Raw genomic sequence first — 12,277 nt, forward strand, 5'->3', positions numbered from 1 at the left:
TTTAAACAAGCTTTAAATGAGTAATATTTCTTGACCAAGCATACCAAAATACTTAATTCAATAACTTCAATCAATCAACATGTCAAACGTGAATTTGTTTAAGCTTGGCTCGTTAAACAATCTATGTTTATAATTTTGTTCAGGCTTGTTCACGAGTAGTTCATGAACGTACTCTCTCATGCCCATTTTCTTTCTAGCTTTGCTCTCCCTTTTCTTGTTCGAAAGTTGTAAAATTTTTTTAATACGCAAAGTATTTAAAGGTATGTTCTATTCACCAGATGTTTACTTATTTGAACTTATCTAATCTTGTCTGAACTTATCTAACCTTATTAGATCTTATTAAAACTTATTTTAGTTATAATTTGAACTTGGACAACCCATATCAGAATTTAACTTAACTGAACAGAATAGACCCTAATATTAGAGCTCATTAGCGAATAAATGTCCACTTTTTGATTCGTATAATAATTCCACAATTCACCAATACTTTGGGTGGGAAATACATCAATCAATATTACTACGTACTAATATTAATGATTGGCGTCGAAATTATATGTTGGTTCAATTAATCGACACAATCAAAGTTTCTATTAAACTAATACAAGAATATACAATTGAGGGGGTTAAGCTCTCTAATTAAAACCTTAAATTTAGAGGCTCAAAGACCTCCACCATAACCATATAGACAAGAAAACATGATTTACATTTGTATGTGCTGTCATGCTGAAGTTCTCTTTCAATTCTTTAGTAACTGTATTTCATTAATCATTAGCAACTTGCTGATTTCAAGGGATGTCAGATGTGATTGAATCTTCTCGTGCTTCTTCTTTGTTGTCTATAAGATGTTTTGTCAATTGATCATCTTCTGTTTCTTGGTATACCTTGTTATATTCATTTGATTTACCCCATAACACCATGTAAAGGCCTATTGTTATGATTATTGCTCCTAATATCCTGCATTAGAAAAAAAATATTAATGAATTTGTTAAACATATGAAGGGAAAATAAGCAATGGGTATGACTTAAATTACAAACGGAAGTATGGTAGATCGATATCTATTTTGATGGTGGATCAGAGTGCATAGTGCTCATTGTGCACCAAATATAATATAATTACTTGTGTAAAAGAATATGAAGGTTTTATAATTGTAACTATTATAATAAATAAAAGAATGTTTATCCTTTTAATGTGGTGATACCGTGGTATGTTCTTTTAGTGTTTAGAGAGCCACAAGGGCATGGGCAAGAATCGATCTTAGAATCTCCTGAAATCGGAAGGGAAGCTCTAACCACTTATATGTTCTTTTACATATGCACTTGTATTTTTTGGTGCACAATAAACATTTTGCACTCTTGTCCATATTTATAAACTTATTATAATTCACGAAGTATTATTGAAAAGTTTATACTCCTATGTTTAAGGAAGCTATTAAAAGTGCCATATAATTATAAACAACAATGTTTTATGACTGCTATTTCTAACTTTACTTAGATTAAAAGATCAAAATTATATGGGGAGCTGATCAAAATCACCACACTTCTCTATTAAAGGAAAATTTTCACTTAAAAAAAGTAGTGAAAAGAAAAGAGAATTTTGCAAAGTTGAGTTTATTTTTGTTACCGTGTGGTCGAAAAATGTGAAATTTTTTTTTGAGATAATTATGCATAACACATTAATCTTAAAAGAATGACTTACCCTCCAGAGTAGAGTTGATCACCAAGAAAGAGAGCAGCCATAATAGCAACTAATATTGTTTGTACTGGTTGGAATACAGCTACACATACAGGGCCTCCTTTATGAATGCACCATGTTTGTAGGGAAATCACCACTCCAGATGCTATGATCCCCTGCACATTTTATTTGATAACATATGTAAGAATCAGTTTTTTTTTTTTTTTTTTTTTTTTTTTTTTTTTTTTATTTGTACAAATAAAACTAGGCAAGAATTACTTACCGCATACAGAATGGTTAAAACCTCCTCTCCTGATGCGATTTTCCAGTGCTCGATATCTGTCTCTGCAAAGGCTGCAATAGCCAGAAATTGTACTAATCCGAAGAAGCATGTGTATGATGTAAGGGATAGTTTTGCAGGGTACTTCTTTAGCACTGATGCCTGACAAAAATAAATTCATTTTGATCTGTTATATATCTATTTTCGTTGTGACCACCTTACCAAATGCTGTAACCATGCGCGACAAAATGAGGGAGATTTCATGTTTGTGCATTCACTTCATACTTCATAGTATTACCATCAAAACTTTACCAGCTAACTGAATGTTACAATTTATAAGGCTAACCTGATAAACCATCCAACCAGCCCATGAGAAGCAATGTCCGAGAAGGAAAATGCAGCCCCAAGTAAAGTTCTGTGTCGTAATAGGAGATGCTACTGCCATATCTCCATTTTCTGCGACAAAGTTATTCCCATGAGGTTGCTCTGTAAGGTGCAATAGAGGAAAGCCTTTGTACAAAGTTATGATGGTTGCTCCACCAACACTTGCAATCGTTCCCACAACTTTTGCTAGCCCATGTCTCCTGAATATGTTTACTTCTTCTAGTCTACAAAATTATACACAATATAAGCTAAACAATCAATTTCTGAAGTAGACTCACGAATTCACGATACCAAGAGACCAAATAAAACATAGTATTGTCAAAGTGAAAAATGAGTCAAATTTTGATTGGTTTTGAGTATGTCTGTCTTATTGAAACTCATAAGACAAAGGGATCAATAATGGGTGTTAAGTAATTCCATAATATTCTATGAACAATCTCCTTAAAATTTACCAATTACATAAAGCATTTCTTTTGAACTGTTAGTTTTTTTTATTGAGGGAAGATAATTGAAGTCAAGAAGAACTAAAAGAACCAGTTAATTACCTTAAAAAACTGGCCAAAACAAACGTAATTGCAGGAACCGAATTTTGCATTGCTGATGCGAAAGTAGGAGATGCATAATACAAACCCAAAATGTAGAATCCTTGATTTGCAGTGACCCTATTGCACATACAAGTAAAAATGTAAGACTTTCTTTAAACTTCTCTGAAAAAAAAAAAGAAAAAACAAAAAAACAAAATTAAAAACAGGGCTAGAAATTTAAGTGATACTAGTTTTTACAACGTACCCTAGAAGTGCCAGAAAGAAAAATTGCACCAGCAAGGAGAAAGTTAAAGGCGGTCTCTCTTTCCTGCAATACATATGATGGAAGTACACGATTCATAACCACTATTGAACACATAAGTGTAATTACTGTAATGTACATGATTACATATATGTATCTATTATATGTAAGAGACAAACATAATGCAAGTAAGGGACAACAAGAAGCAACACGAATACTTACCTCTCGAGAAAATAGGCAATAGGACCTAATAAGAGCAAAGCAATGATGTTCCTATAAACTGGATATACAACTTTACTAACACCAATGTTCAAAGCAACTCTAGAGACTATGTGATACCCAGCAAAACATAATTGAAGTGCAAGTAATCCCATTAACAACTTCATTTTCTCTGAACATTTACTCAAATTTGCCATATTTTTTTATAAATTAGTATTTATAATTTTACACTTTGTGCTTGAGGCATATGTTATATTGATCAAGTTACTTATATGATATTTATGGACCAACTTCTCAACCAAAAAATATGAATATATAATATACATAAATATATAAATAAATTAATAATAAAAAAAAATAAAAAATCCCAAAGTGACATCGTAGCTAGCCATCATGCAATGCATACATTATAATTAACTGCATATTTAGAATATTTTCATGTGCATATTATCTTATGAATTACAACTTACAATTTGATTGGAAGTAAAATAATTTAATAAATAAAAAGTTGTTTTTGTTGATTTGATTTGGCAGTTAATTAGGTTCCTCAAATTCATAGCAAGGAATTATTCTCAAGTGATTGCATAACTAATTGTCTAAAACATTGAATCTTTATTAGGAGACAAAGTTGAAGCATGGCATGTTGTACAGGTAGGTCAATTACCAATCATTATTCATTGTGTTAGGCCCAAATTGATTTCTCCATTACGTACCAACAATAAATTTATGAGTGAGATTTGTACCGTTGACTTCATAAATTATTACTTATTGTTATTGATTGTATTTCGACAATATATTTATTTTTACAAGGTTGTTTATTTGTTTTTCTTTTCTTAAAGAAAATTAAATAAAATAAGATTAATGATCTACCTTGTATAATTAGCATGATCTCAAAATCATTTTCATCAAGTAATCTATTGAAATACGATGTTGTCCACATATGAATTGTTTTACATGGGAGAAAATCAGCAATATTAACCACTTTGTAATCTTGATTTTTTTTTTTTTTTTAAAAAAAAAACAATGAGCTACTCTTTTATTCATTGTCAATTGATTTTGAAATGAAATCTTTTTTAGGCTTGTAGGTGTTCTAAACTCTCTTCTTTGGATTACCGAGACCCGTTTTCGTTTTCTTTAATAAAATAAACATAATCTAAATAAGTGAGATTTTATTTTAGTTACACCTAGGTGCAGTGTGGCATTGGTTATACCCTATACAAAACGATATCATTTGCTGCACTTTAAAAATAATGTTGACTCGAATGAACAATACAAGAGGGGGGGTGAATTGTATTGTGGAGGAACTGGGGTAATTTTTGCGGAATTCTAAAAGAAACTTAAACAAAAACTTTAAAGTGCAAGAGAGATTTTACGTGGAAAACTTCTTGGCCCTAATCAAGAAGAAAAACCACGACCACAAGGGATTTTAAACTCAATTCTCAATAGGGCAAACAACCTATTACAAATTAAGACTCTAAACTCAAGTTCCTCTACGAACTTAAGTTCCCCCTCAACTGATCCCTCAATCAGTTGAGCTCTCAAATCTCTCTCTTTCTCCTTGCTTCACTCAAAGCAATCTACACACTCTAGAGTTTATCCAAACTCTTCCCCAATACAACTCGAATTAAAACTCTAAGATGCTAAGTACAAAGACACTCAAGGACTTAAGTGGATTTTGACTCTTTTCGAAAAGCTTAGAAGATTGTAATGCTCAAGTGTACTCTTCAAAATAGAAAACTAATTCTATTTATACTAGAGGAAATCAGTTGAAAAACTCCCACATCTGCCTTGACTCCCACTTCACCACAACTCCCATGAAACTAGGAAGTGTAGTTCGTGGAGGCTTGGGCAACAAGCTGAAGTATACTTGAGGAAGTGGTTTACTGCTTCCTTAAATTTCTCAACCTCCTTGACCAAGTAAAAGATCCGTTTAAAAAGAGTTTTCAAAGGAGATTTTACCAAGTCAGATTTTCCAAAATATTAGGATAGAATTAAACAGAAAATCTTTAAGAAAATAGAATAGTTTAAAAGATAATTTTCCCAAAATAAAATAGAATCTTTTTAAACAAGGAAAATAAAATCTGAAATTAAATCCACTTAAAATCCTATCAATAATCAAAGTACTTAACATATATACAAGAAGTCTAAAATAAATAATAAAGTTACAATAGACTTCTTGGAACTCAGTGAAGCTTCGACTCTGGAGCTTCAGTTCCTCACTCAAGGAACTTGGCTTCTGATTGTCTTCTATGCTCATCCATAGCTCTTCCTTTGACCTTGTTCCATGCTCCATTCTGACTCTAGAATATCGTTGCATATAAAACCTGTCAACACATTAAAGCTAATAGACAAATGTTAAAGCCCTTATGGGTTTGCTTAGGTTCCTTGAGTCATCATCAAAACTTAAGATCAACAATATTCCCCCTTTTTGATGAATGACAAACCTAAGCAAACTCATAAATAAAATTGAAAGACAATCAGAAAAAGAAAAAAAAAACTACTTAAGATAAAAATGAACTAGCTTTAAAAATTAACAAGGAACTGAATGAAATGAAAATAAATGAAAATTAAATTATACCTTCTAGTTTTAGATGGATGGAGAACTTGTCAACAATTGAGTTTGCCTTCTTTTCCCCCTTTTGGCGTTCATCAAAATTAATGCACACAAATATATACATCTAAACACAGCACCATGATAATGGTTGGTGTCCAAAGCATAGAACAAAGCACATATAGGCAGAAATAGTATGCAAATAGTCATAAAGCAAGCATGCAACATCCATATAAACAAACTGATGTTCCTGCAGAACATCCAAAAAGCAAAATACCCTGTTTTAAGCGTTTACAGACCAAAATAAGCTAAATAAAACAAAGTGTTCAATCCAGACCAAGTTCAAAAATCAAAAAGTTTGATAGCTAAAATATAAGAGAAACAGAATTAGGCTTCAGGGGCAGAGGATAGATGCTCTTCTCCTGCATCTTCTGCTGGAACTTCTTCAATGACCAGATCCTCCAGCTTCCTCAAAAGATCTGACTGCCCTTGAGATATAGTGGAGGTGCTCTGCTGCACTGCTGTTGTGAGCTCAGTAGAAGCCTTTGCCAAGTCTGACACCATCTTCTCTAGAGCCTCAATTCTCTGAACCAGAGCAGGTTGTGCATCCACCAGCTTTTGCACTGTACCCTTGAGATTCTTTAATTCCAAGGCAGCACTGACAGAGTTAAATCCTGCAAACCCTAGACCTTCTCCTGCTGGAACAGACTGACTTCCTCTAGTTTCTTGCACAAAGGTGCCCTGTTCCCCCTGAACCAAAGTTCTCTCTTCTCCCTTTTCATCACATAAATCTACTACAGCAGTAGATTCAGCCTTGTCTTTGCCTTTTGGCCTAAAGGCCAACCTTGTACTCTTCCTCTTTCCAACACTAGGAGCACTCTTTGCAGGCATTATGAGCACTTCCTTAGTCTTCTTTTCTCCCTCACCCTCACTGTCCTCCTCCTCCAGCCATCTATCCAACTCCTCTTCCTCCATTTTCTTCACACTACCTTCATCCTGCTTGGTTTTTGGGAGAGATTTGGAGAGGAATTGGGTTACTCCATTTACAACCGTTAGGTTTCTGGCCTCAAGGGTTCTTGGTTGCACAAAATGGTTTGTTTTTAGTTTGAGGCTTTCATAATTTGTCATGGAGACACCACAGCTTTCTAGGAGAGTGATCAACAAGTTAGCATATCCAACCTTCAAATGGTTGGCGATGCAGTGAGAGAGGTGCTGGATCATTAGGGAAGGGAAGTTTATTTGTATTTTGTTTTCAAGGCAGTACATGAGCACAGCATCAAGGTGATTAGCCTCGTTCCTGTGCTGAGTTCTTGGTATTATGGCCATATGAACAAAGACAAACAACAATTTTTGGATAGGAGAGAACAGGTTATGATTGGTTTTCACTTTGGAAGCTTTACCCCCAATTGACTCAACAATCTTTTCAATAGAAACATCATCAATACTTAATTCAGTTTCTCCTTTAAAATACTCATCAAACCCCTCATTAGGAGTTCCAAACACAGCAGCCAAATCATCAGCATCAAAACTAATTTTCTTATTTTTAACTCGGCTAGTACACACACCATTCACATTCTTAAAATTTGCACAAAATTCTTTTAACGGAGCATGAGCAATCACATTGTCATAACATTCACTAAACAACTTAACCCAATTTTGAGCCTCAAGAATATCAAGAAGTTCAGTATACTTACTTATCTCACACCACTTGAGATGAATGCAGAGACCAGCGATGAATCGATCAGAGCTTGCTTCAAGCCTCTTAACAGCAGGTGACTTTGATTTTTCCCCCTGAATCAACATATTAGGAGCAACTTGGAACAAATCAACATAGCTTGTTAGTAATATAGATAAGCAAGTGCAATTTGATTTCTTCACATACAGCCACAATCCCATATGTATTGCCATACATTCTAATGCTCAGGACTATGTTTTCACATATACACATTGTGTAAGACACATATAATGCATGCACAATTGACTTATACCTTGGGGAAACTTGAGGTCTTCTAACTCAATTATATCATTCCAAGTTCCATGAGCATCTTTTCAAATTTGTCCCTGCTCAAAGGCTTAGTAAGAATGTCAGCAATTTGATTTTCAGTTTCACAAAAATCTAATTTAATTAAGCCTTTTTCCACATTATCCTTAAGAAAATGATGCCTTATATGAATATGCTTCACACGAGAATGATGAACTGGATCTTTTGAAATGCATATGGCACTAGTATTATCACAGTAAATAGGAATGCAATTATACTTCATACCATAGTCTCTTAGTTGTTTTTTTATCTAGAGTACTTGAGAACAACAAGCAGCAGCTGCCACATATTCAGCTTCAGCAGTTGACAAGGCCACTGTGTTCTGTTTCTTGGATCCCCAAGAAACTAGACATGGCCCAAGAAACTGAATCATCCCTGAAGTACTTTTTCTGTTCACCAGATCCCCTGCATAGTCAGCATCTGCAAAACCTTTTAAATCAAAAGTATCACTTCTCTGTATCCAGTTTGATCTACACTAGTTCCTTGTAGATCTTCATCTAACCTTGTGCCTGATCCCATAGGTGTATGGTAGGTCTTTGCTTGGTCAAGATTATATTTCTTCAGTAGTTCCTTGACATACTTTTGTTGGTGAATTGCAATACCTCTTTCTGTTTGTTTGATTTGTAGTCCAAGGAAGAAGTTGAGTTCCCCCATCATGATCATCTCAAATTCACCACTCATTAGCTCAGCAAAGTACTTGCACAAGTTTTCGTTAGTTGCTCCAAAAATAATATCATCAACATATATTTGAACAACTAGTAAATCAGTTCCTTCAGATTTTAAAAACAAAGTTTTATCTACTTTTCCTCTTTTAAAATCATTTTGAAGAAGGAACTTAGAGAGCCTTTCATACCAAGCTCTAGGAGCTTGTTTCAGCCCATAAAGAGCTTTATCAAGCTTAAAGACATAATTAGGAAATTGGGGATTTTCGAAACCAGGAGGTTGTTCTACGTACACCTCCTCTTCAAGAAAACCATTTAGGAAAGCACATTTAACATCCATTTGATACAGTTTGAAACCCATGAAAGAAGCAAAAGCAATTAATATTCTAATAGCTTCTAATCTAGCAACAGGAGCAAAAGTTTCTTCGAAATCAATACCTTCTTGCTGATTGTAGCCCTTCACAACAAGTATGGCCTTGTTTCTCACAATTGTTCCATATTCATCCAGCTTGTTCCTGAATACCCACTTGAGCCCTATAACCTTTTTGTGTTCTGGTTTCTCTTCAAGATGCCAGACCTTGTTCCTTTCAAACTCATTTAGTTCATCTTGCATGACAATTATCCAGTCAGCATCCTTCAGAGCTTCATCATGATTTCTTGGCTCAATTGTGGATAAGAAGGCTTGGAAGGCACAGAAGTTCCTCATCTGTGATCTGGTCTGAGTTCCTTTGCCAATATCACTTATAATAAGATCTGTTGGATGAGAGCCTTGATATTTGAATGGCTTTGGATGAAACTCTCTAGCAGGAACTCCAATTTGAGGCACTTCTTCTTCGGTTTCTTCTGCATTTTCCTCGTCGCCGGATTCTCCATGATCTTGTTCCTCCGGGGTTTCTTGATCAAGAACTTCAGCATTTTCTTGATGTTCTTGCTCAGGTTCCTCTCTTACTTCCTTGGTTTGCTTGGAGGCTTCTTCCTCTTCTTTCCTGTCTCTAATCATTCCAATTTCATAATCATTAATGTCTTGTTCCTGTACATTCATAATCATATTAGATTCATCAAATATCACATGAATGCTTTCTTCTACACACAATGTATTTTTATTGTAAACTCTGTAAGCCTTGCTATTTGATGCATAGCCAAGGAACACAGCTTCATCACTTCTTTCATCAAATTTTCCTATGTTCCTTTTCCCATTATTATGGACAAAACACCTGCATCCAAAAGCTCGAAAGTGAGAAATATTGGGTTTTCTGCCCTTAAACAGTTCATAAGGAGTCTTATTGATGATTGGTCTCATCATAACTCTATTAATAATATAACAAGCAGTATTAATAGCTTCAGCCCAGAAGTTCCTTGGAAGACCACTTTCTATGAGCATAGTTCTTGCCATGTCTTCTAGAGTCCTGTTCTTCCTTTCAACAACTCCGTTCTGTTGAGGAGTTCTTGGAGCTGAAAAGTTATGATCCATGCCATTTTCTTTGCAAAAGTCATCGAATCTTGAATTCTCAAACTTTGTTCCATGATCTGATCGAATGTGGATAATTTGATTTCCACTTGACTTTTGAACTCTTTTGGAAAAGGACACAAATTCATCAAAAGTCTCATCCTTGCTAGACAAGAAAATCACCCAAGTAAATCTAGAAAAATCATCAATAATAACTAAAACATATTTCTTTCCACTTCTACTTTGAACACGCATGGGGCCACACAAATCCATATGGATTAGCTCCAATGGCTTTGTGGTGCTGACCATGTTTTTGCTTTTGAAGGAGGACCTGACTTGCTTGCCTCTCACACATGCATCACAAATATGTTGTATGAGGAACTTGACTGAGGGAAGCCCTATGACCAAGTTCCTTGCTCTAATTTTATCCATGAGTGAGAAGCTAGCATGTCCAAAACGTCTATGCCATAATAAAGGATCATCATTAATGGCACTCAGGCAGGTAAGGTTGTTCCTTGGAACAGAATTCAGATCCACAATGTATGTGTTCCCTTTTCTAGTTCCTTCAAGAACAACCCTTCCTGTTTTATCATTAATGATGTTGCATGAATCAGAGGTAAAACTTACAGAGTTTCCTTTATCACAAAATTGTGATATGCTCAGCAAATTGTGCATTAAACCCTCGACCAAAAGTACATTTTCTATTGAATGAGAACTGGACCTTCCAACTTTTCCTTTAGCGATTACTTCACCCTTCTTGTTGTCTCCAAAGGTCACAGTTCCTCCTGGATAGGCCTCTAGTGAGAGAAACTTTGATTTGTCTCCTGTCATATGCTTTGAACAACCACTGTCGAGGTACCACGTGTTGTTCCCCCTCACTAGGACCTGCAAAAGAACTCATTGGTTAGATTCAGGAACCCAGGTTTCCTTGGGTTCCTTGGACGTTGAAGCAATATCAGATTTCTTTACCCAAACTTGCCTAACATTCTTGTTAACAGACTGTTCCTTCTTGTTACAAGTAGCAACAAGATGGCCAGTTTTACCACAGAAGGTACATACTTTATAGCTAGGCAGGTCTACATATTTTTTCTTGTTCTTATGCTTTGAACGTATGAATCCTAGACCTTCAGTTCTTTTGGTTTGAGCATTCTCAATCCACTTAGGAATTCCAACATGACTAATGCATCTTTCTTTTCGAAGCTCAAGTTCCTTCTCCAATTTTGCCTTTTCAATTCTTAACTCATCAAGATCAAATTTTAATTTTTCAAAATCCTCATTAAATTTAGGCAAAGATTCAGAGGAGGAACTTGGAGATATTTCAGCATTAGCTAGTTTGTATTGAGTCAGTTCTACATTAACCATAATATTTTCAAACTTGAGTTTCTCATGCATTTCTTTTAAGAGAAGATTCTTGTCAAAAAGTTCAAAAAATCTGCTTTGCACATCAGTTCGTTGATTTTCAATCCACGTACTGTGTTCCTTGCAGACTTTGAGAGCTCTTTGACACTCACCTAGACGAATACTAGTGTGAGTCCATTCATCTTCCATTTCAAACACTAAATCAATGAGAGTATCTTTAGTATAAGTTATAAGTACATTAGGATCAAGGAATACCTCTTTAGCAAGCTCATCATTGTAAGCCTTGTCATCACGTTTGGCCATCAAACACAGATGAGCTGTTTCTTCTTCAGGTTGTTCCTCTTCATCCTCACTTTCAGAATCTCCCCATGCAGCTATCATAGCCTTCCTAATGTCTGTTTTGTTGAAAGGAGTTTTGTTGTAGTTTCTCTTAACTTGTTCCTTTGCCTTCCGTTTACCTTTCTCTGTTTCCCAAAGTGGACACTCACGAATGAAGTGTTCCAGTGATCCACATTTGTGACAACCAGAGTCAGCCTTTGAAGTAGAGGTTTTCTTGGTGAAGTTCCTTGACCTGTTGTTTCTGTTGAACATTCTTTTGAACCTTCTCACCAGCATAGCTGCCTCTTCTTCATCTACTTCAGATTCTTCTTGATCTCCGGCTTTGAGAGCCAAGCCTTTTCCTCGGTTTCCTTCACTGTTGCTTGTTCCCAGGTGCAACTCATGAGTCATGAGGGAACCAGCAAGTTGCTCAATGTTGAACTTTGTGAAGTCCTTTGTTTCTTGTAAGGCTGTTACCTTGGCTCTCCATCTCTCATCTTGAGGGAGGCTTCTTAGAACTTTTCTGACCTGCTCATCAATAGGGATTTGTTTTCCAAG

General features: G+C 35.3%; 1 protein-coding gene across 1 annotated transcript; it reads right to left on the reverse strand.

Moving 5' to 3' along the window:
• Positions 1–515: 515 nt before the first annotated feature.
• LOC145599042 (WAT1-related protein At3g18200-like) lies at positions 516–3,539 on the reverse strand. Its single transcript, XM_081655454.1, has 7 exons — positions 3,345–3,539; positions 3,126–3,188; positions 2,882–2,998; positions 2,299–2,560; positions 1,956–2,114; positions 1,697–1,848; positions 516–954 (listed from the first exon to the last, which is right to left on the reverse strand). Exons 1-7 carry the CDS (start codon positions 3,536–3,538, stop codon positions 786–788), a joined length of 1,116 nt encoding a protein of 371 aa, XP_081511580.1. The 5' UTR covers position 3,539; the 3' UTR covers positions 516–785.
• Positions 3,540–12,277: the final 8,738 nt, after the last annotated feature.

The sequence above is a fragment of the Chenopodium album genome, chromosome 20 (genome assembly GCF_948465745.1).
Source record: "Chenopodium album chromosome 20, dcCheAlbu1.1, whole genome shotgun sequence".
Classification (NCBI taxonomy): domain Eukaryota; kingdom Viridiplantae; phylum Streptophyta; class Magnoliopsida; order Caryophyllales; family Amaranthaceae; genus Chenopodium; species Chenopodium album.